Below are 24,569 nucleotides of genomic sequence, written 5' to 3' on the forward strand. Positions count from 1 at the left end.
CCAGAGACTCAGAAATGTATGTCTAAGGCAGCCTTATTGAGTACTTGGGGGTGGGTCCCAAGCCCGGTGCTGTTCACAAAGGAACACTTCCAGACTTCCCTAGAAACAGCTCCCAAAAGATCTGCATCAATAGGCTGGCTCTTGGTCAGAGTGGACAGACAGGTCAGGGCTGGGACAGAGGCTGACCCCAGCTCTCCCTGGATGGCCAGTCCCCAGGCAGAGCCCCTAGGCTTTGTCCAGCCAGCACGAAAAGTGAACACAAGCTCAAGGACCTGGAGAGGGAAGCCAGCACAGCAGGGGTCAGAGGTCATGTGAAAGCATAACTGTCCCCCAACAGGTGCGTGTCAAGGTGGAAAGCCATGTGGGTGTCCCACTAGAGCATTTATTTTGGTGATGGGTTGCAGTAACTACCCAGTGGCAGGAACAGGCTGACATGCAGAGCTGATGGCAGCGTGAGCAGGCTCCATCAGACCCAGTGGCTCCCACACTTGTGGCCTAGACCGTGAGACAAGGCAGGCCACAGCACAGGGACAGCAGCTCCTCAGGGTGTGGTGCATGGCGTCACTGGCCATCCCTTGTCAACAGGGGGCTCCGGATGCAGTCATCTCCCGTTCTGCGGGTCCTGGCTCTGGTGGGTAGGGAAGGGCAGGCTGTACCTAGCCACAGCTGCAGATGGGTAAAGGCGAGGGGCCAGTGAGTCGGGCCCCCCCCACTGTGGCTCAGGCTCTCTCCCCAGTGTGGTCTTTAAAAGGGGCATTTATATTTCCCTATTTAAAGTTGTGCTGGGGAAGGGGGATGCCGACCCTAAATGACCCCCCAGGACTGGGCACTGCAGCCTATGAGGCAGGGCCTGCTCCTCCCAATGAGGCTGAGGCCGGCAGGGGCAGTGGGTGAGGTGGGGCCTGCTGGGAGGGGCAGGGCTGGGGCCCATCCTTCAGGGAGACCAAAGAAGAGCTTACTCTTGCAGGGACTGCAGCTCAGGAGGTAGGTTGCAACCCGTGTAAACCCCGTTTGTGATGCTGTATTCCAGCAAAGCACCAAAGCAGGGATCCTGTTGAAACACAAAGGAGCCGGCCTTGACACAGGGGAGGGCTGGGCCGCCTCCCACCCCAGCGTGTCCAGTGGGGCCCTGTCACCCAAGCCCTCTCCCGAGGTGACTCAGCCCACACAGTCGCAGCTCACTCTGACGAGAACGTAAGGATTTCCCAGCACAATCAGCAAGGCTTTGGGTCTGGTGATTGCAACATTAAATCTTTTTGAGTTGGACAAGAAACCCAAAAAATATCGATCATCTTCAAAACTATCTTCATTTGACCGTACCTAAAAAACGCAAAGAGAAATAAAACCAGCATCTTAAGATTTTTTGACATGGAAAGAAACTTGACGTATAAAAGCATTTAGAAACATTAAACATCAGTATGACCCCATTTTTGGTTAAAAAAGAAAGAAGCGGCCAGGAAGTGGGGCAGGGTTGGCGGAGAGCAGGCCTCAAGGCCTCTCTGTCTACACACAGGGGACCCTCCAAACACTAATCCCTCACTTCTGGGTGTAGGGTTTTAGGTGATTCTTATTTTTTTCCTACCTGGATTTTCTAACTTTTCTGTAATTAATACTCTGTTCAATAAAGATAATTTAAAAATAGGAAACAGAGTTTTGAGAGGAACTTAGTTTTCCTTGGGCCGCAGCACGGAAGCCACTGTGTGCATGTACATGTATTTGGGAGGTTGGGTACCCTCCTTTCAGATGCCCTCCCGCTCTACTCCCCCGTTTCCTTCCCTCTTTCGCATCTTGTCCTTCTTCTCTGACACATGGACCATTTCTTCCTGGATTCCTTTTCTTTACTTTTTGTCTGCTGATCTTCAGGTTTTTAAAAAGAACTCCCTACAAGTACTGCTTGAGATGATGCCTGGGGCACGGAGCCTCCATCCCGCACCCGCATCTCCCCGTTACATTACCGGCGTCTCAGCCTCTGCCTCTTCCTGTTTGGATGTGCCAAGAAACCAATGAATATCAAGTGACCTCTGACGCAGTTACCCCACTAGAAACAGGGATACCTACAGTTGAGATGATGATAACCAAACATTCTTGCCCTTGAAACTCCTCTACTGAGCCAACCTTTATATCCATCAGATCAACATTTCTCAAAAGAATTTTGATTTTCTCCACCTTTGAAGCAGATAAAAAAGAAAGATTAAATACATTCTACAAATCTGAGCATTTCTTTACATGTTACAGCATAAGTGAATATTAAGTAATGTCCAATACTGTTTTTCAATTCCAAATCATATTCTATCAAATCTCAGTTGATTAGAGCCCAGATACAGACTTTAGATGGAGTCCACGGGGGGGAGGGGTCAGCCCTCAGGAGTGCTGCCTCGTGTGGAGATCTCCCCTCTCCCCACCCGTGCAGAGCAAGAACGGAGCCATGGTGTGTCAAGAGGTGAGGAAACACACCTACTGCTTAGAGTGAGATGGACGTCTCCGTGGGGACAGCGCTGGGACGCTCGGTGGGGTATGGGAGGAGGGAACAAAGAGCCTCTCTGGGGATGCCACACTGCAGGGCCCGAGCCCATGTGACAAAAGCAGCCTGGAAAGGGCTGCACGCAGCAGGTGGCAACCGTAACGGGAAGCCGGGGGAAGAGGAACTTTGTGAAAAGTGAAGAGGAGACAACAGGAGGCGGGCCAGCTCTGAGAGGATGGGAATGAGCGTCTTCCACACAGGGCTCAGGTGTGCTCAAGGCCTCTGGAGACAGAAAAGCGCAGGCCACAGCAGCAAAAAGAATCAGATTGAAATCTTGGGAAAAAGAAAGCTTGGTGGCCAGGGAGCGGGGGCGCACTGGGGGAAGGTTCCTAGATGAGTCAGACAGACAGAGGCTCGGACCCACGGCAGACGGGGAGGCAGGACACATGCCCCCAGGAGTTCCAGAGCAGCGGGGGATGCACACACACACACGTGACACATCCGTCCAAACCAGTCATGAGGCCCCAGCAGGGAGAGAAATCACACCCAGATTATTTTGTGGTGAAACCATACAACAACAAGAATAAAGGGAGGGGCCAGCCCAGTGGTGCAGCGGTTAAGTTCGCACGTTCCGCTTCTCAGCGGCCCGGGGTTCGCCGGTTCGGATCCCAGGTGTGGACATGGCACTGCTTGGCAAAAGTCATGCTGTGGTAGGCATCCCACATACAAAGTAGAGGAAGATGGTCATGAATGTTAGCTCAGGGCCAGTCTTCCTCAGCAAAAAGAAGAGGACTGGCAGTAGTTAGCTCAGGGCTAATCTTCCTTTAAAAAAAAAAAAAGAATAAAGGGAAAATATTAAAACTATGGAAAAAAAGAACATTATTTAAAAACAAAGTCAGGCAGAGTAGATTTTTTTCAGCACAGTACATGTTCCAAGACAACAGGGATAACGTCTTCAAAGAACTGGGGCAAACGGCTGAACTAAAATTCAAGAGTGAGGTGGTTAAATACACATATTTTGTTTGCTACTCACAGGCCTTTGCTGAAATAACTATAAAAAGACAAACCTCAGAAGAAACACAAACCCAGAAAAACTAAGTGGGATGTCAGAAGCAAAGGTAAGCAAAATCAAAATTCAAAACAGTTAAGACACATTGATAAATTGCTGCCAAAGAGAAAAATGTTTTTTGAAAAAAGGTGGAATTCCTAAAATTCACAAGAAAGAGCACAAAGTTAAGACTCAGGATGGTGAGTGTGAAGATAGGAGTCGTCACTCCCAGACACCAACTTGCTGGCATGCGTGGCAGCAGCCCTGGACAGAGGCAGCCTCAGGAAGATACGCAGGAGAAGCTGGTGTGCCACAGAAGGCAACAACACTGAGAAACAGGCTGGACGTTCACTAAAGGGATGACACAAAATGGAAAAGTAAACTCAGACCCCTACCTCAGGCTACACCCGGAAACAGATCCAGGTGGATGAGAGATGCACAGGTGAGAAGCATATACTTACAGTCTCAGAAGAAAAGTGGGACACACTTCACAACATCAGGATAAGGAAGGGCTTCTCAGATACAAAGAGCACAAATCATAATACACATACAGGAAATCATCAGCAAAGACAAATGCCCATCAGAGATGCTGTCCACAACACACACAGCTACCCAGGACCTGGGATCCAGAATATGTTGAAAACTACAAACCGCTGAGAATAAAGCATGCCCGAAGTCAATTTACAGTGGGCTCTATACGTGAACATGCAGCTTAAGGAAGACATGAAGAAATGGCCAATAAACAGGAAGATTCTCAAGCCCCTGACAACTCAAGGGTAATCCTACAAGCAGCCCACTCCCCGTTTGACAGGACTCCGGTTGTAGGGTGGGCTGAGTGTGCCTGGCTGCGCCTGCCCATGAACACCAGGAGGTATTGATGGAAATAAGATGTGGGAGACAACCTGCTAGCCCAGCACAGGCAGCAGAGGGACACCAGGCGACAACAGGGAGGCTGGGGAGCTTGCAGCAAGCACACACAGCCCTGGCTGACTAGATGCCCTCACAACCCAGGGGAGGGGACATCCTCATGCCCAGTGACAGGTGAGCAAACAGAGGTGGGCTCACTCAACACACCCAGGCCGCGGGGTCACTCGCTGGAGAGATAAAGGGCTCGCCCCAGGCTGCGGGACAGCAGCGCAGGAGCAGTGAGCTGTGGAGACAACTCAAGAGGGACTTGGGGCCACTTCACCAGCGTGTTTCCACCTTCCTCTGCGGCCTCCTCGAACAAGGAAGCACAAAACAAGTTTGCTGGAGCAGGTCCACACCTGCTTCCGGTAGGGCGTGATCACACCGATGTCACTGGCAGACACCTGGCTCGAGGCGCTCCTGGCTAGGAGGCAGCAGTAGCGCATGACCTGGACAGCTTCAGCCGGGTTGAACCACGATGGGCTTCTCCCTTCACGAGCTTCGTTGCCCTGAGTGAGTTAGGAGACAGAGAAGGCATGTCCATCACAAAACATCAAGTACTCAATGAACGCTGGTTCAGGGTCTATGAACAAGGAGCAGAAGGAGATGCTGGGAACACACCATGGACAAGGCAGAGACAATCCCTGCTCTCATGCAGAATTCACATTCCAGCAGGGCAGAATAATGATAAGTAATCGTGAAATTGATCCCAGCTACAGCAAGAGCACAAAGAAAAAGGACTGGCTAGACAAGTCTGCGATTTGGGGGACTGTCAACATAGGAGTGGCAGGTCAGCAAGGCTCGTGCCGACTGACATGTATGCAGGAATTACTGGGCAAAGAGCAGCCCCACCGTGAGTGAGGGCATGTGGGGCACCCCCTGCAGAAGTATCAGAGTATGCTAGAGAAAGGAAAAGAAGGCCAATGTAGCCAACGCACAGGGAGCCACAGTGAGAGCAGACTCCATGGCTAGCTGTGGTCAGTCCACGAGGCTGCAGCAGGGCCCTGCCAGAGGCCACGTGTCCGACCACTTACTCAGACTCCACTCCCTCCCCCCACGCAGGCATGGGCTCGCTTGCTCTCTTAGCCAGTCAGCAAAGAAGACATGCAGATGACCAAGAGGCACATGAAAAGGTGCTCAACAGCACCAGTCATGAGGGAAATGAAAATCAAAACATGAGATCCTACCTCACACCCATTAGGATGGCTACCATCAAAAAAACAGAAAGCAACAAGTGTTGGCGAGGATATGGAGAAACTGCACCCTTGTGCACTGCTGGTGGGAATGTAAAATGGTGGAGCTGCTGTGGAAAACAGTACGTTGGTTCCTCAAAATATTAAAAATAAAATTACCACCAGCAATTCTACTTCTGAGTCTATACCCAAAAGAAGTGAATGCAGGGACCCAGATAAATATTCACACACTCATGTTCATAGCAGCATTATTTGCAATAACCAAAAGGTGGAAACAACCCAAGTGTCCATCAAGAAATGAATGGATAAACAAAATGTGGTCTATCCACACAGTGGAATACTATTCAGCCTTAAAAAGGAAGAAAACTCTGATACATGCCACAACACAGATGAATTGTGAAAACATTATGCTGAGGGAAATAAGCCCCAGTCACAAAAGGACAAATACTGACGACTCCACTCATATGAGGCCCCTTAGAGCTGTCAAATCCATAGACAGAGAGAGCGGAGCGGTGGGCACCAGGGGCTGGGGGAGGGGGAGGGGAGCCAGTGTTTAATGAGACAGAGTTCCAGCTTGGGAAGATGAAAAAGTTCTAGAGATTGCTTGCAGAACAATGTGAGCATATTTAACGTTACTGAACTGTGTACTTAAAATGGCTACTGCGGCAAATTTTATGTTACGTGTATTTTACCACGATTTAAAAAAAAGGAACACCAGATAAGGCAATAAGAATCTATTAATTTTCAGAATGTATTTCTTTCTGTCTTTAAGCCATATGCAATTTATCCCTTAGGTTTATAATAAACGATTGCAATAACTGAAAAAAGGTTAATGGGATGGAGGCTTATAGATGAACTAAACCGCAGAGAAAAACACGCAGTGACTATCAACCAAATAATGACAAACAACAAGGAAAAGGGGGAAACAACAAGTCCTGAGGGTCAGATGAAGGAAGACAGTTAAATAACCATAGGCTGGACTGATTTACCTCAAACTGGCTGCTTCTAAGAAATACACCTAAAGTAAAATGATAAAGAAAGAATGAACACAGATACCAGATAGTAAGAAAAAAGGAGGGGTAACATTAATATTATTGTAAGATGGAATTTAAAGCTAAAAACACACGACATAATGAGGAAGATAAAACACTCATAAACTCACACAACACAGCACAGCAGTTAAATACATAAGGCAAGAACTATTAGAAATCCAAAGAGAATTCGATAAAAAAAAATACGATGTGAGACTTCACCACTGTTCTCCCACTAGTGGGACTATCTAGTAGACAAAATCTAAGTCAAGTCACAGAAGAGTTAAATAACAGATTCCGTAAACATTTTAAAAATGCATATGGAACTTACATCCATCAAAAAGAGAATATATGTTTTTTGGTATGTCCTTAGAACATTTACCAAAACTGATACCTATTTAGCCATAAATTTTTATTTTATTTTAATTTTTTTTTTTATTTTTCCTTCTCCTCCTCAAAGCCCCCCTGGTACATAGTTGTGTATTTTTAGTTGTGGGTCCTTCTAGCTGTGGCATGTGGGACACCACCTCAGCATGGCTTGATGAGTGGTACTATGTCCACGCCCAGGATCTGAACCAGGGAAACCCTGGGCCACTGAAGTGGAGCACGCGAACTTAACCACTCGGCCATGGGGCTGGCCCCAAGGCCATAAATTTTTAAAAGCACAGAATTTACAGGCCATAGTTCTTGATCAGAACTTAATCAAATTAGAAATAAAAAAGAGGTGACCAAAACATTCTTAGCCACTTGGAAATTAAGAAAAATACTTCTCTATAGTGCTTTGACCAAAAAAAAACTAAAGAGAAAATCACAAGTATCTAGAAAGCCACAGAGAAAGGGCCCCTTGGGAGACAGACTCAGAGAGGCAGAGTGACAGCTGAGGGTGCTGCTGCCATAGTGCTCCCTGCCGAGAGACGAAGAGCCCAGGAACCAAGTGTTCACTTTGTGAGAACCAAACAGAATGAAGACAAATGAGTGAGTCAGAGGGAAGGAGTGAAGATAAAGCTGAAACTAGTGAAGCAGAAAGCTAACAGGAGAAGTCCAAAGCTAGCTTTTCAATTAGACCAGAGGTTGGCACACATGTCGCATATAAAGGGCCAGACAGTCGCTATCTTACGCTTTAACTCTGCCATCGTCCTAGCCTGTGGAAAGAAGCCAGAGACAAGCCACCTGCCCACCGTGACAGAGGCTCCAACTCTGCTTCTTTAGGAGGACGAGACTACAGCCACCTGGGTGGCCCCTCTGTGGGCGATCCTGGGGCTCATGCCACCCCGATGGAGTTGGTGTTCGTGCAGCATGTTCTGCTGAGCTCCCTCTGCTGGGAGGCACTGGGCATGGGGACAGAGCAGTCAGACAGAGGTCCTTCTGGAGTTTCCTTGGGGGAAGGGCCACCAGGAGGCGAGGGTCAAGGTGAAGCTGTGTGGACAGGGTCCGCGCTGGGGAGGGCGTCTGAAACTGCATCCTGGGGACTGGAGGGGACCCGTGGGGGCCAAGGGCAAGCAATGGCCAGGCCCGGCCAGCAATCCTGCGGCCAGTTAACAATTGGTGATAAAACCCTTTTTTCTTAAATGTTGGGAATGGACCATGTTCTCTGCAACCTAGCCCGAGAGGCCGTGCCTCCATTTAACCCCCAGGGCTTGGAATGGAGCACGCAGCCAGGCCCTCCAAAGCACTCACGAGACTCATCAATGCTTCTGGACTGTTCTTTCCACACTGTGCACTTGTGTTTACTAGAGCTCCGTAGTACGTCATCCAGTGGGCTTTGTTCTCATTTTTCTCCTATAAAACCTTTCTGCACCATCACAACCCCATTCTACACTTGGCTTCTCATGGAGGAGCCCGCTGTGACTTCTACGTAGACCACATGAGACGTATGGATGAATCTGGGCAGAACTGACCCCTCTGTGCATGGCCTCTGTTCGCAGACATCAAGCCTGTCCGAGCTCACTCACGCAGGCTAAGCTCTCTGGCTCTTTCGGCAGCGATTACGCTTCGTTCTCCTTAGGCTGACCTCTGCGTGCATCAGAGGGACCTTTGAACTCGAGATACAGCTTCTAAATTAGAAATGTCTTTTTTCTGACATACAGGGAAGCTTCTGACAATGGGCAGAGCTGGAGAAGAGTGTTCCCAGGAGGGGAACAGCACATGACACTGGGAGAAAGCACCAGCCAATGAGGCACTCATGTTGAGTGGACCATGTTGTGAGGTGTTGGTTTCCCCCATCCCTGAACTCTCCCCATCCACAGTGGCACCCCAGAGCCACACCTGTACACACAGCTCCACTGTCTTCCATCCACTTCTGATGGAGCAGGCAAATCTAGAGGCTGTCTAGAGGGGGTGCTATCACGGGAAGGAAGACGGCCTTCAGAGAGGAGAGGGACGGGCACCCTGGCACCAGCTTGCCCCATCCTGGAGTCTGCATAGCTCTGACACTGGATGAGAACTTGGGGGAGTTAATGCAAAACCTGACTTCTGGTTCTAACAACCACATTTCTAGCACAAACACTCTGATTTTAGTGAACACTTGTCATTTTTTTGGCTACTGAGCATCTAACTCCCCCTGCTGGGCCACGCCCCAGCCAGTGAGGCCACAGGGAGAGGGAAGGCTGTGTCCCCAGGTCGGTTTTCTCGCTTGACACTGGTTCTCAGAAGGGTGGTGAGTCTTCGTGGGGGTGGCAGGAGCTTCCCGCCATTCTGCCTGCTTGTCTCCCCAGCCTTCCCATCAATCCCGTGAGCTCATCAATATGCTTCCCACAAACTCCTTTAGGGTGCTCCCCTTCCATCCCACTCTGGGCTGGCATTCTCCTGGGCCCTGTGTGTGTGTGATCACCTGAGGGCTGTGGGGCAGAGGCCCCTCCTACTGGTTCTGCTCTTTAGGGACCAGCACGCATCTGCTCCATGACAGGCACTAGGCAAACGCTTTGTCAATGGCTGAACTGATGAAAACACACGCACTGGACCCCGGGATCAGCACTAGGGGTCATTCAGTCACTGTAAGGCTGAGCCACTTCCTCCTGTGCCACATCGAGGTCAGTGGCAGGTCCACAACTCACCCTCACGCCGTGAAAGATGAGGGGGAAGCCTTTCTTTGGTAACTTCTCCCAGCCCAGCAAGGAGGTCACCACCTTGGGGTCTGCACAGACTTCAAGCTCCCTGTGGTAGAACAGTCTGGACGGCAGTGCAAGCAGAGCCGAGTGGGATCTGTAGTTCTTCACGAGCTTCGTAACCTGCGAGCAGAGAGCAGGCAGCAAGTCCACGGCCAATGTCAGCACAAGACATTTCTGTCAGAGGGAAACTGCTGAGACTCAGCTCAAACCACACCGCCAGGCAGCCCTCCCCACCTCTGCCTGTCCCTTCTCCTGGCCTGTCACCTGCCTCCTGAGCAGGAAGTGCTCTGGCACCTCAGACAACTTTTTTACTACAAAAGGTGACTATCAGCAAAAGAAAAGAGGAGAAAGCCTCTAGGACTGTCTCCTGGGTCTGGACAGCTGAGAAGAGTCTCCCCTGTGGGCCGGTCGTGTGTCTGTCTGCGAGCTGTGCTCTGGATTCACCGTCCTGCGACCCTGGCCTTTGAACAAAAGCCCAGGCAGCCTTGTCTCAGCTCAGCTGCAGGCAGGGACAGGCTCCTGGGTCCCAAGGCCAGGGTGGCTAAGGGCACAGAGGGTGCACTCAAATGCATATCCCCCCAGCCCACAGGCAGCCCCAGAAGGCCTAGCTGGGACCTTGTTGAAAGCTGCTGGTGACAAAGTCACCAGTATGTGGAGCAAGAACAACTTTACTCTCTGCCTGCCACTGGCCTGGGAAGTTCATTCCACGCAAGCAGTTTTCCCTTGTACCAGGAGTGACAATGCCCATAGGCCTCAGGACTTTCCTGCTGACTCATGCTAACAAGCTTCAGTTCATAATTACAATGTGTCCAGCCTCCAAGACGCTAATCAAAACCCCAAACTCCATGCAGCATCACAGCAAAGCCAGGCCCTACGTTAGCCTGGACAGTTGTCAGCTAACTGGGGGAGAGGCGTGCTCTGCCCTAGGGACTCGGAGTGGCTCCACGCCTGGGGAGAGGGAAGGAGGTGCAGGGCAGTCAGGTCGACATGTTCTGCCGCCCTCTGCCAAGTGCCTGGCCACAGGCTGAGGCACCTGCCTGCAGGAGGCCAGGCGGTAGCACTGTCTGTGGCACAGGGGCCACATCACTCCATCCTTGTCTCAGGACCCTCCTCACCAAAAGCCACTAGCAAGCCCAAGGGACATGGACACCTGGTGGGCAGATGTGCATCTCCCATGGGCAGGAGAGCCCTTTGTGGTGCTGTCTGGGCCAAGCACAAGTCCACAGCTGGCGCTGGCTCTGGCTCGTCTTGGGGCAGTTTCATGGGCTCCTCAGAGCCTCCTGACGACCCCTCGTGCAGCTCCTCTGACCACAGGCACCTCTCCTACGGGTGGCCCCTCGTGAGGCCGTCCTCAGCCTGAAGACAACGATCTCTTGGCCCTACCCTCCTCCCACATGACCTCTCTGCTCCACGCCCTTGCCCTCTCTATGCTCCAGGGGCGCAAAGGGCCCAGGGGCTGACGACCTGGCATAGGTTTCAGGCTATTTCCCTGAAAACCTGCCCACAACCCACATCTCATTTTCTGTTCAATGTTATGTTCAGATGGGAATCTCCCCTTGTTTCTATACTGTAGCCGCTCAGAGAATATGCTACTTGGCTGACCTTAATGAGGGGCCCCAGAGACCCAAGGTTCCCAAGCTCCAGTGTGCTGGGAGCTCCTAACACACTGATTCCAAGGCCCATCCCTCCAAAGTGGGCTGAGGTCGGCTGAGAACCCAGAACCTGCACCTTACTCAGCACCTCAGGAGACCACAGCAGATGCTGCCTTTCCTCCAGATGAAGGTAGAAAGTTCCCCTCCGTTCTCCCACACTGACACGGATTTATGCTCTCTTACTCTGTCTGGCCCCACAGAACCTTGGCCATCAGCCTTACACTGCCTGGAATCTCTGACCCCTCAGGGGATCCTGCAAAGTACATTTCTGAGTTCCTGGGACAGAGGAGCTCGTGAAAGTACCTGAAGTCCACTCTGGGGTGTGGGAGAGGTGCGTGCGAGCTGTTTGGGCCTCCCCCAGGTGTGGCTTGGGGACACAGGGAGGTGAGCCAAGAGCAGTACAGAGGCTGCAGGGACTCTGGGGGGCCCTTAGTCACTCCCCCGTGAGGCATCTTCTGCTCAACTAGGACTCTGCTGTCACCTTAGTGGGGAACCCTAACACCACGTGGAGTCTGAGCTTACCAGCAAGGGGTTGTAGGCACCACAGGCACCAAAAGCGTTTTCATCTCTCATATACGCTGGTCGGGACATCAGTCTTTCCAACATAGAAACGTTCAGCCCATAGGCCATGGCAAGTCTGGACTTGATGACCGGTCCGAGCTGCATGGGGTCTCCAGCAAGGATAATCTGTAGCACACAACAGGCACCCACTGGCACCCATACCAGTGCAGGGGGAGAGTTGATGACAGTCACACACAGACTCTCAGCCCCAAATGGGCAAGTGTGCGGATGGTGAGCAGGACAGTGAAAGCCACAGGCGGGCCTCTGGCCCTCTGACTGGCTGGCCAAGGCTCTGCAAATGCAGCTCCATGGCTGGAATTACCCCCATCCCCGCCCCTGCTGGTGCACAAAAGGACAAGGGCTTGGATAAGGACAGTGGCAATGGACAAACCAAACAGGCTGGAGACATAAGTTCCCTCGTGGGGCAGTCCTTCCACAGACTGACCTGGCAGCCTCGTCCCTGTCTTCTGGAAGTCTTTGCTGTGCCATCTTTCTCCCTGATGCTGCCCCTTGTCTCTCCTGCCCCAGTGGCTTCCTAGACCTGGATGCAGCTGCCTGCGGAGGCAGCCTGCTGGGGGCCACGTCCTAGCTGGACTAAGCCTGCTTCCCCATTGTCTCTGATCAAGACTGGAGGAGGGGGGACCTGGGGCTTGAAAGGTCACTCTTTGAGGGAGTGTGCAGGATAGAGGGGGGAGGGATGGGGGAGTTCAAAATGACCCCAGGTCACCATCACAGGTAAATAGCAGAGGAAGCAGCAAGTGCAAATAGGAAAACGGCCAGGACTAAGCCTAGGACAACTAGATGCACACCATCACCCAAGCTCTGCCGTGGATGAGACAAGTGTCTCTTGTACGTCGATGTAGTTCCCTGAGCTTTGCTTTTCCTCCTCTGTGAGGCGTAAGGTCACTCATGGGGCAGAACTGCATGGGGACCTCTGCTCTGCAGTGAGCCTGACGGGACTGCACCCCAAGTTTCACCACTGAGTAACTGAGCCAGTCACTTCATCCAGATAAGCCTGTTTCCTCATCTATAAAGTGGACACGGGCTGGCCTGGTGGTGCAGTGGTTAAGTTGGCACATTTCGCTTTCGGCAGCCCACGGTTAGCCGGTTTGGATCCCGGGTGTGGACATGGCACTGCTTGGCAAGCCATGCTGTGGTAGGCGTCCCACATATAAAGTAGAGGCTGTTAGCTCAAGGCCAGTCTTCCTCAGAATAAAGAAGAGGACTGGCAGCAATTAGCTCAGGGCTAATCTTCCTCAAAAAATAAAAAATAAAGTGGACATAAACATTCTGTGTAGCAGGCATGGCTCCTCCCTTAAGGCAGCTGGCAGGAGGGAGCAGAACAGTCAGATCTGGGATGGCAAGTCAGGGCAATGCCCAGATCTCCTCGCCTAACTGCAGCTTGCAGAGAGCAGGAGCCGGAGGTGCTGCCCTCACCCTGTGCTCTGCACCCACAGTTCTTAGCATGTTTTACAAGTGAATGAATGTGACGCAAAGCAGCCACCTCCCCCAAGTCCAAAAGGAATGAAGTGTATGACAACATAATCGCGGCTTCATGGGTCCCGTGTCCTCGGGTCTCCCCCAAGCCCATTACCCTGAGACTGTCCTGCACAGACAGAGCGTCCACCACTGCAGGAAGACAGGGAGAACAACATGCACACAGAGCAAACGGGCCTCACCTGGCCACTGATGTCTGAAATCAGCCCCAGAGGAATCAGGCATTCTGGCTCACTTGCTTGACCCGCTTCATCCACAAACACGTGTGTGAAGTGTCCGACTCTAGAGCCAAAGATGTTGTAAATGGTCATTCCTGTCAGGATGTCTTAGCAGCCAACGCCTCACACACAGCACACAGCCGAGTCTGCACCATGGGAGCCTTTAGGGGCCCTAAAGGAACTCCCCCAGCACTGGGACTCTGTGCACAATATATGTGTGTGTCTAAAAAGACTCAGAGGGAAGACAAGTGAGGGATGGGAGGGAACAAACTAACGAGCACCTGCCACGGGCAAGTCAGCCACATGCAGTCCGCATTGGAGCCCGTGCTCCTTACGCCTGTGTTTGTAGCTGGGGACTGACAACACACCCCAGGGTCAGAATGCCTGGGGTGGAGTCCAGGCTTCACCACTTATTAGCTTCATGCCTTGAGCAGGTTGTATCACTTCTCTGTGCCTCAGTTTCCCTGATGTGGCTGATGTGAGGTCGGGGTGATTTGGTCAAGGTGGGGTGCTGGGGCTATGCTCCTACACGGTGACTGCTGCCCTCCACCTCCTTCTGCCTCATGATTTACCCTCATGAGCACATCCCTCAGCCAGGGCAGCACCCTGACCCTCCACGCCAGCAGGAACCCAGAGGACAGCACTGAGCCTGTGCTCTGGGCCTGGGCAGCCTTCCCCTTGGCTGGCTGAGGAGCAGCCACTGCCCTACAGTAATGCCTGTGGGATACCGTGCCTAAAGCTGCAGAGCTACTGCCTACAGGACAAGTGTTGGGCCAAGCCTGAGCCTCGGGTCTCCCCATGGGATCGCTGTCAGACACCTGCTGGAAGCCCTGCTCCTGCTGTGCTCAGAGAAGCAGTGCGGGCCCCTCACCTTTCTCTTCCATAGTCAGTCAGTTTACACCTTTAAACATGGTCTTGAATTTGTAAATCTCAAGCTCTCAGCTCCAAAAAGACACCCACTGACCCCTCTCTACGGAAGATGAGGAAATCAGCACACTTTCATTTTCCTACCTCATGTCCCAACTTCTGCTGAAAAAATTTAACATTATGTATTTTTTTTAGAATATAAGCACTTAGGTTTTCAATTCTGTATTAATCATAGTTATTCAGTTACTTCTAGCAGACTATATTGTTCCTTCTTCACACCTTCCAAGCTTCCTGAAGCCCTGGCACCAGCACCCCCACCCACTTGCGTGCTGGTTCTGCCACCTCCGCTCGCTGACCTCTTCTTGTCCCTGTCCCCTTGGCACCTTCTGTCCCTCCACCAAACCAAGCTCCTTCCTGCCTTGGGCTGGTCCTGGGCTTCTCCCCAGCTGGGCACGCTAGGTCCTTCCTCATCCTCTGCCCTCTTGGGAAAGCTCTGGGTCCCTCTCATCTTTGGGGTCTCAGTGCAAACATCACTTCCCTGGAAAGGCCTTCCCTGCCCCGTTCAAGCCCCCAGCTACAGCCCAGTTTCTGGTACCCTGCACAGCACACACTCCCCCGTGCTGATGGCCTCCCTTCAGGCACTGGCTCTGAGAGGGCACAGACTTTCACCCGTGTGGGCCCCAGCCCCAAACCACACCCAGTGCTCACCTCACCCCTATCTGGTAGAAGAGCCCGGAGCTGCTGCATGTCGTGATGATGATCCTGAAGCGCGAGGCTTTCCAGATGTCTTCTCCGTCTTTGCAATACGGTTTGATGGCATCGATGATGGTCTGAAGGGAGGGAGTGGAGCCAGTTTGTTTTCCAAATTATTAAGCATTTCTTTAAGTTGAACACAATTGCAAAGCTGAAAGAATTCCAAAAGATAACCCTGTCCTGTTGCCACTTCTCAGTTATGACTCAGGAATGGTTTAACGTGTTTTCTTACATCAGAATCTTTTATACCTTCCTATCAATTTAGTCAGTGTTTTACGGACTCTGGAGCCATGAATCTAACACATAATCCTGCAGATCATTCTTTATATATTTTCTAGGTTCGATTTCTTTTGTTTAGCAATACTTCACCCTACAAGCAAACCAGGAACTTTTAATTTTCCTAAAGGGACACTTATAGCCAAACCAATAAAACAGAGCCAAAAAGAAACAATACACTTGGGGATCAAACAAAAGAGTAGCATTAATGTTTAATAAAGCCGAGCATGCCCAATTCATAGAGGAAGCATGAGAATATAATTAAATATTCAGGAATAAAACTCTCATTTAGGCACCAGCTATGGCACAAGTGAGAGTCATTTCTCGATCCTGGCTCTCCCACACTCACCTCCTCGAACCTGCAGGTGGCGTTCACACGGACCATGGCGCCTGGCCGCAGCACCTGGCTCTCGTGTAGCCGCAAACACACAAGGTCAGCAGCGCTGTTGGAGGGCGCACAGACCAAAATCCGGCTGTCTGGCAAAGTGTAGTACATCTTCATCCAGGACACAAAAGAAACAAAGGATGATAAATGTCAACCCATCAAGTGCAGACGTGGAGTGGTGAGTCTGACATGCCTGTGCTCACATCAACCCCTCACACGCCTGAGACATAGCCCAATGACACACAGTGATGGTTCTGCTCACGGCCCAACGTCCCAACAAGACTCAAGGGTAGGTGAGGGTTCTCTGAGCTCTCCAAGACCCTAAACCAACCTCCCAAGGCAGAGACCGTGTCAGATTAATCCCCACATGCCAGCTGTAGCCGAGTGCTGGCTGGGCACTCAGCACACATTTGGGAACCTGAATCCTGAATGACGCAAAAATACTAAACACATACTATCTCCACAAACTCAACTGTAAAGATAAACAGAGACACCAGAAACTTCTTAGAATGGAAAGGAAACTTCTTTTCTGCAGCAAAATCTCATGATGTGACTGGTTTACTATTCCAAAAATGAAGAGATTCTTTTCTAAACTTTTATGAAATAACCTTTTAAAATCCTACATATTCACAAACAATAACAAAACAAACATAGCTAAATATGAAATAACTGTAACTTTTCAAGCTCCATCCAACCTTCTGATTCGACAACGTAAGCTAGGCTTCCTGACGACATGGACACCGCACACAGGTATGCTCACTGCCCACTGTGCCGCGGCCTGTCTTTACCTGTAAAACGGCCTCTATTATCGTCACTGTCTTCCCAGTTCCAGGAGGTCCGAAAAGAATATATGGCAGTGGGCGGCAGTCGCCACTCAGAATTCTTCTAACTGCTAACTTCTGATTTTCATTGAGCACTGGATTGAAAAATTCCTTCTCTCCCACTTTAGGGATATGAACTTCATTTACTGCATTCAAAGTGAAGTAACAGTGTTAGGGAGAGCTCAAACCACTCTGACAGCTGGAGAACACACCAGCCCAGGCCACCACGGGGGCTACCATACAACCAGAGTCAGCTCTTCCACGTGACCACAGCAAGACAGTCCCTCTAATAACCTGTCTGAGCTTCATTAGGCAGTCAGGAAAATTAAGTTAGCTTTCTGGGAGCAGAAACATAGGTCACTCAATTCATTCTTCCACTTTACATACGCACTATCATCTAAGACATGAGAGAGACCAGCTCAAAAAGGTCGACAGGAATAGCCCATAATCAGGAAAGTCTTAAAGGATCGAACCCAAAACATCAAGTCTCTGCTTGGTCTTCAGTGGAGACAAGAGTGTTCGTCTCTCTGGTTACACAACTGTCAGAGACCACACCCCTCCTGACCGGCTTCTCCACCACAGGAGAGCGAGCTTCTCAAGCGGCCTATCTTCCAGGCTCGAGTCACTGTGCTGTACCCCCAGCCCCTCACAATACGCACCCAGACTACTTGTCTCTGCAGCCAAGGCTGCCGGCCCCGGCGTGCCCTGGGCACCAGTCCTCCTCTCCTTTGTTGTATGCTTAGTTTGGTCCTTCATGGCTTTCCTATTCTAGAAACAATCATGGAAAAATGGCTTAAAGAAAAAGCTTTGCATTTACACGGGCTTAAAGAGTAAACATACACATCTACCAACGTTCTACTTGTTTTATCTATTTAACAGCTCTTTACAAAGGTCATAGATCATATCCTTTAAAACATAATGAAAATACAGAATATCTGATAAAAATCTGCTAAAAAGGTTTATACTTCTTTTTTGAATTCCCTTTAAAAAATAAGCTAAATTTTCTGATGATGACACCAAAACAAAAGATTACATGTCGCTTGACTAAAGCGTGTATTCTCTTCCTGCTGACCCTGCTCACCTGCGAGGGGGAACCTGCAGGGGCTGAAGGCAAGTCCAGGAGCCTCGCTCCTAGGGGAACCAAGCTCAGCTGTGTGAAGAAGCCCTCCCTGTGCGAGCTCGGTGAGAACTCTGCTCTAAGAAGAATCTCGCATGCCTCCCAGTAATGCAGAATGCTGGGATTCTGTCACTGCACAAGAATTGCTCTTCTATGTGGATCCTTCACAAGAATTTCTCTTTTATGTGTGTTTAAAGTGAATTTGTCCTGGACCAAGAGAACTGTTTTTCCAAATTTCTCCTGTTACAAACAGCTTTGCACATATATCCTTGTGCAATCAGGTGATTACTTTCATAGCATAAATTCTAGAAGTAAAATTGTTACACTAAAAGTTTCACATTAAAAATTTTATACATACTGACAAATTTTACTCCAAAGGTCATAGCAATTTTCCCTCCCCATACTGTATGAGTTTTGCAGGGTATAGCTGACATACAATGTGGTGTGCACATTTAAAGTGTATAATTTGACAAGTTTTGGCATATGTATATACACATGAAACCATTACCACAATCAAAGAGGTAAACACATCTGTCTATCAAGCCCAGAAGTTCCACGTGCCCCTTTGCAGTCGCTCCCTCCTGCTGTCCCGCAGATTGGCTTACATTTTCTAGAATGTTACATAAATGGAGTCCTATAGTATGCTCTTTTTTGGTCTGACACCTTTCACAAGTGTAATGAACTGTTCTGAGGCCCATCTACGTTGTTGCATGTATCAAGTTTACCCCTTTTCATTGCTGAGTAGTATTCCATTGTAAGAACATACTACAATGTGTTTATCCGTTCACCTGCAGATGGACACCGGGTTGTTTCCAGTTTTTGACTTTTACAAATAAAGCTGCTATGAACATTCATGCACGAGTCTTTGCATGGACATGTTTTCATTTCTCAAGGGTGAATACCTCGGAGTGAAATGGCCGGGTCAGATGGTAGGTGTGTGTTGGAACTCTTTTCCAAAGCAGCTGTACCATCTTGCACTCCCACCAGCCTGCAGGAGGCTCCAGTTGCTCCACATGCTCACAGCCCTTGGTGTGGTCAGTCTTCTTAATTTGGCCATTCTAATTAGTGTGCAGTAGTATCTCACCGTAGTTTTAATTTGTGTTTCCCTAAAAACTAATGTTGTTGAGCATCTTTTTTTTTGTTGTTGAGTTCATAATAGTTTACATCAATGTGAGATTTCAGTTGTACATTATTTCTTGACTGTCACCACATAAGTGATGTTGAGCATCTTTTCATGGGTATATTTACCATCTCTATACATTCTTTGATGAAGTATTTGTTCAAGTCTTTGATTCATTTTTAAAATTGAGAGGTTTTTTTTTTGCAGAGTTATTTAATATATATGCTTGATACAAGTTCTTCGTCAGATATGTGATTTGCAAATATTTTCAGTCTGTCATTGTCTTTTCGTTATATTAACAGTGTCTTTTTTTTCAAAGATTGGCACCTGAGCTAACAACTGTTGCCAATCTTCTTGTTTTTTTTCCTGATTTTTCTCCCCAAATCCCCCCAGTACATAGTTGTGGGTCCTTCTAGTTGTGGCATGTGGGACACTGCCCCAACGTGGCCGGACCAGCAGTACCATGTCCGTATCCAGGATCCGAACCGGCAAAACCCTGGGCAGCCAAAGGAGAGTGTGTGAACTTAACCACTTGGCCATGGGGCCAGCCCCTTAACAGGGTCTTTTGAAGAGCAAAATATTTAATTTCACTGGAGTCCAAATTTATGGATTTTTTCTTTACAGATCACACTTAGTGTCACATCTAAGATGCCTGTGCCTAACCTAAGGTATGAAGATTTCTCCTACATTGTTTTCCAGAAGTTTCATAGTTTTAGGTTTTATATTTAGGGCTATGAATCATTTTGAGCTAACTTTTGTAAATGCTGTGAGGTGTGGACCCAGGTGCACATTTTTGCATATGATATTCAACTGTCCCAGCACATCTGTTAAAAAGACATCCTTTCTGCACTCCACCTGCCATTGTACCTTCGCAGAAAATCAGTTGTCCAAATCCGCGTGGGTCTGTCTAGGCTTTCTCTTTTGCTTCACTGACACTTTTGTTTGTCTTGATGACAGCAGCAGACTGTCTACATTACTGCAACTTTGTAACACATCTCAACATCAGGTACTGTGAATTCTTTGAGTTTATTGTTCTTTCTCAATTGTTTTGAAAATTCTAGGTCCTTTTCATTTCCACGTGAATTTTAGAAACACCTTGTCAATTTCTACGAAAAGTCTGCTGAGATTTTGACCCAAATAGCACTGAATTTATACATCAATTTGGGAAGAACAGGCATCTTAACAATGCTGAGTCTTCTGACCCATGAATACCATGTCTCTCTCCACTTTTTAGGTCTTCTGTTAATTTGTTTCATCAACGTTTTGTAGTTTTCAGTGTACAATCTTGGACATCTTTTGTCATATTTATCCCTAATACTCAAGTATTTGGATACTATTTTAAATGGCATTAAAAAATTTAATTCTGGTGCCGGCCCAATGGCGCAGCGGTTATGTGTGCACGTTTCACTTCGGTGGCCTGGGGTTCGCCAAGTTCGGATCCCAGGTGCGGACATGGCACTGCTTGGCAAGCCATGCTGTGGTAGGCGTCCTACATATAAAGCAGAGGAAGATGGGCACAGATGTTAGCTCAGGGCCAGCCTTCCTCAGCAAAAAGAGGAGGATTAGCGGCAGATGTTAGCTCAGGGCTAATCTTCCTCAAAAAAAAATTCAATTCCAAGTGTCTATTGCTAGTATACACACAAACAACTTACTTTTCTAATAGTAATAGAGACCTCACATCCTGCAAGTGTGGTAACCACTTATCAGCTCTCAGCTGCACGTAAGAGCCATCCAATTTCCTATCTGATGCAGACGCCTTTCATTCTTCTTGCTGAGGCACCTGCTACAATGCCCTGTACAGTGTAAACACAAGTGGCAGGAGCAGACTTGCCCCGATCCTGATCTTGGGGACAGAGCCCCAGTCACTCACCAAGTAGGTTTTGTGTATGTGAAGCAAGTTCCTGCTATTTCTAGTTTGCTGAGTTTTGATCAGGAATAGATGCTGGATTTTGTCAGATGTCTTTTCTGTGTCCAAGGAGATGGTGACAAACATGAGAGTTCCAGCAACTGATTATGGCATGCCACACTAGCTTCTCATTCCTGGGATGAATGCTTCCCGGTCTCTCTCATATATACAAATATACACACATGTGAGCTCTCCAGAGAAGCAGAGCCAATAGCTATGTGTAAATATATATAAAGACATTTATTATAAGAAAGTGGCTCATGTGACCACGGAGGCTGAAAAGCCCAAGACCTGTGGTGGGTGCTGGAGACCCAGGACAGCTGACGTCTCAAGTCCAGAGGCAGGAGAAGACCAGTGTCCTAGCTCAAGGGAGCTGGGCAGAAGGAGTTCCCTCTTCCTCAGCCTGTGTTTGCTGTTCAGGCCTCCAGTGGACTGGACGAGGCCCACCCACATTGGGAGGGCCATCTGCTTTACCTGGTCCACCAATTCAAAAGCTAGTCTCATCCAGAATCACCCTCACAGGCACACCCAGAAATAACATTTAATCAAATATCTGGGCACCTCATGACCCAGTCAGGTTGACGTGTAGAAGTGACCACCACAATCACATTCCTGTATTCCTTCTTTTTTATGAGGAAGATTGGCCCTGAGCTAACATGTTGCCAATTGTCTTCTTTTTGCTTGAGGAAGACTGTCGCTGAGCTAACATCTGCGCCAATCTCCCTCCATTTTATGTGGGACGCCGCCACAGTGTGGCTTGATGAGTGGTGCTAGGTCTGCACCTGGGATCTGAACCTGCAAACCCCGGGTCGCCAAAGTGGAGCGTGTGAACTTAACTACTACGCCACCAGGCCAGCCCCATTCCTATATCTTTTAATATCTGTAGACTCTGTGGTGATGTCACCTCTCTCCTTCCTGATATTGGTAATTTGTGTCTTCCTTCTTTTTCCCTGATCAGTCTTGGTTTGAGGTCTAGCAATTTTATTGATCTTCTCAAAGAACCAGCTCGTGGGTTCACTGACTTCTACTCCAATATTTATTTTCTTTCTTTATTTTGGGTTCCATTTATTCCCCTTTTTCTGCTTTTCTGAGGAAGCTGAGGTCATTGGTTTGAAACTTTTATTCTTTTTAAATTCAGGCATTTAGTGCTATAAATGTTTCCTTAAAGAGTGTTTTAGCAGCATCTTATAATTTTTGATATACTGCATTTTCATTTTCATTCTCGTAAAAACACTTCCTAATTTCCCTATTGATTTCTTCTCTGATTTGTGGGTTATTTATAAATGTGTTGTCAGTCTGTAAATACTTAGGGATCTTCCAGAGATCTTTATGCTACTGATTTCTAATTTGATTCCACTGTGGTTAGAGAACATATTTTGTATGACTTTAACCCTTTTAAACTTGACACTTGTTTTATGGCCCCAGATAAGGTCTACCTTGGTGAATGCTCCATGTCCACTTCTAAACAGGGTGGAGGCACTCAGCTCCTGTTGGGTGAAATCCTATGAAGATCCTCTGGGTCATGCTGGCTGATTTGGGTGCTGGGGTCCACCACACCTGCACATGTTTTCTGCTTTCTTTTCCCATCATTAACTGCGAAAGGAGCACCCACATCTCTGACCATCCTGGGGAATCTTGCCTGTTTCTCTTTGCAGTTATATCAGTTTCCGTCTCGTGTATTTTGAAGCTGTTATTAGGTACATAAGCCTCCAGGGTTGCTATGCATTCTTGATGATGTATCTTTATTTTTATTTATTTATTTATTAAGATTTTATTTTTTTCCTTTTTCTCCCTAAAGTCCCCCTGGTACATAGTTGTATATTCTTCGTTGTGGGTCCTTCTAGTCGTGGCACGTGGGACGCTGCCTCAGCGTGGTTTGATGAGCAGTGCCATGTCCGTGCCCAGGATTCGAACCAACGAAACACTGGGCTGCCTGCAGCGGAGTGCGCGAAGTTAACCACTCGGCCACGGGGCCAGCCCCCGATGTATCTTTATTATTATGACATGACCTTCTTTATCCTGGTTAGCTTTTCTCTGCAATCTACTTTGTCTGATATTAATATAGCCACTCCATCTTTCTTCTGATTTTATCTTTTTCCATCCTTTACTTTTAACTTGTGTCTTTATATTTAAAATGTATTTCTTATAGGCAGCATATAGTTGGGTCTTTCTTTTTTATCCAATCTGAGACTCTCTCTCTTAATTGCAGTGTTTAGAGCACGTACATTTAATGGGATTACTGACATGGCTGGAAATAAATCTATCACCTCGCTATTTGTTTTCTACGTATTTCAGCTGTTCTAAGTCCACAGTGACAGAGACCTCAATAGCACTCTCTCAGTAAGTGCCTGTACAAGTGGGCCAAGGATCAGGAAGGTGATTGCAGACTTGAACGTGTGTCCCTCTTTTTCTGCCTACTTTCAGTTAATTATCATTTTGATTCTCTTTTATCTCCCTTCTTGGTCTATTGGTTATAACTCCTTATATTGTTATTTTAGTGGTTACTCCAGGGTTTATAGTACATATCTTTAACTGACCATAGTCTACTTCAAGTGACCTACGCCACTTTCAATATAGGAAATTTACAATAATATTCTCGTCTCCCTTGTGCTATTATTGTATATTTTGGATCTACATGTTACAAACTTCACAGTACACTATTATTTCAGCTTTAAAAAGTCAATTATCTTTGTGAAAAATTTAAAAAATTTTATTGTGACAGCCACATGCAAAAGAATGAAAGTAGACCATTATCTTACACCACACACAAAAATTAATTCAAAATGGATCAAAGACTTGAAGGTAAGACCTGAAACTATAAAACTCTTAGAGGAAAACACAGGCAGCATGCTCTTTGACATCAGTCTCAGCAGTATCTTTTCCAATCCCATGACTACTCAGGCAAGGGAAACAAAAGAAAAAATAAACAAATGGGATGACATCAGATTAAAAAACTTCTGCACAGCAAAGGAAACCATCAACAAAATGAGAAGACAACCCACCAACTGGGAAAAAATATTTGCACATCACATATCCAACAAGGGGTCAATTTCCAAAATATATAAAGAACTCATACAACTCAATAGCAAAAAAATGAACAACTCAATCAAAAAATGGGCAGAGGATATGAACAGACATTTTTCCAAAGATGATATACAGATGATCAATAGGCACATGAAAAGATGTCCAACATCACTAATTATTACAGAAATGCAAATCAAAACTACAATGAGATATCACCTTACACCTGTCAGAATGGCTATAAATTAACAAGAGACATAACAAGTGTTGGAGAGGATGTGGAGACAAGGGAACACTCATACACGGCTGGTGGGAATGCAAACTGGTGCAGCCACTATGGAAAACAGTATAGAGATTTCTCAAAAACTAAAAATAGAAATACCATACAACCCAGCTACCCCACTACTGGGTATTTATCCAAAGATCATGAAATCAACAATCAAAAGAGATTTATGAACCTCTATGTTCACTGCAGCATTTTTCCCAATAGCCAAGATGTGGAAGCAACCCAAGTGCCCATCAGCAAATGAATGGATAAAGATGTGGTATAAATACACAATGGAATACTACTCAGCCATAAAAAAGACAAAATCGTGCCATCTGTGAAAACATGGATGGACCTTGAGGGT

At 47.9% G+C, this 24,569-nt stretch overlaps 1 protein-coding gene across 7 annotated transcripts in view; it reads right to left on the reverse strand.

Annotated features, from left to right (window-relative positions):
* Positions 1-352: 352 nt before the first annotated feature.
* Positions 353-24,569, reverse strand: part of MOV10L1 (Mov10 like RNA helicase 1) — a 69,103-nt gene continuing 44,886 nt past the window's right edge. For 3 of the 7 annotated variants that reach the window (XM_044777372.2, XM_044777359.2, XM_044777364.2), the window contains 12 exons: positions 17,436-17,544; positions 16,744-16,922; positions 15,920-16,066; positions 15,250-15,371; positions 13,639-13,738; positions 11,921-12,085; positions 9,693-9,866; positions 4,775-4,924; positions 2,059-2,166; positions 1,183-1,320; positions 960-1,051; positions 422-628 (listed from right to left, as the gene is read on the reverse strand). In XM_044777372.2, coding sequence (XP_044633307.1) covers positions 562-628; positions 960-1,051; positions 1,183-1,320; positions 2,059-2,166; positions 4,775-4,924; positions 9,693-9,866; positions 11,921-12,085; positions 13,639-13,738; positions 15,250-15,371; positions 15,920-16,066; positions 16,744-16,922; positions 17,436-17,544 — 1,551 coding nt within the window. In that variant the 3' untranslated portion in view covers positions 422-561. Of the gene's footprint in view, positions 667-959; positions 1,052-1,182; positions 1,321-2,058; positions 2,167-4,774; positions 4,925-9,692; positions 9,867-11,920; positions 12,086-13,638; positions 13,739-15,249; positions 15,372-15,919; positions 16,067-16,743; positions 16,923-17,435; positions 17,545-24,569 lie in introns of all 7 variants that reach the window. The other 4 variants (XM_070506682.1, XM_070506684.1, XM_070506683.1 and 1 more) reach the window with 4 other exon arrangements.

The sequence above is a fragment of the Equus asinus genome, chromosome 4 (genome assembly GCF_041296235.1).
Source record: "Equus asinus isolate D_3611 breed Donkey chromosome 4, EquAss-T2T_v2, whole genome shotgun sequence".
NCBI classification, from domain to species: Eukaryota; Metazoa; Chordata; class Mammalia; order Perissodactyla; family Equidae; genus Equus; species Equus asinus.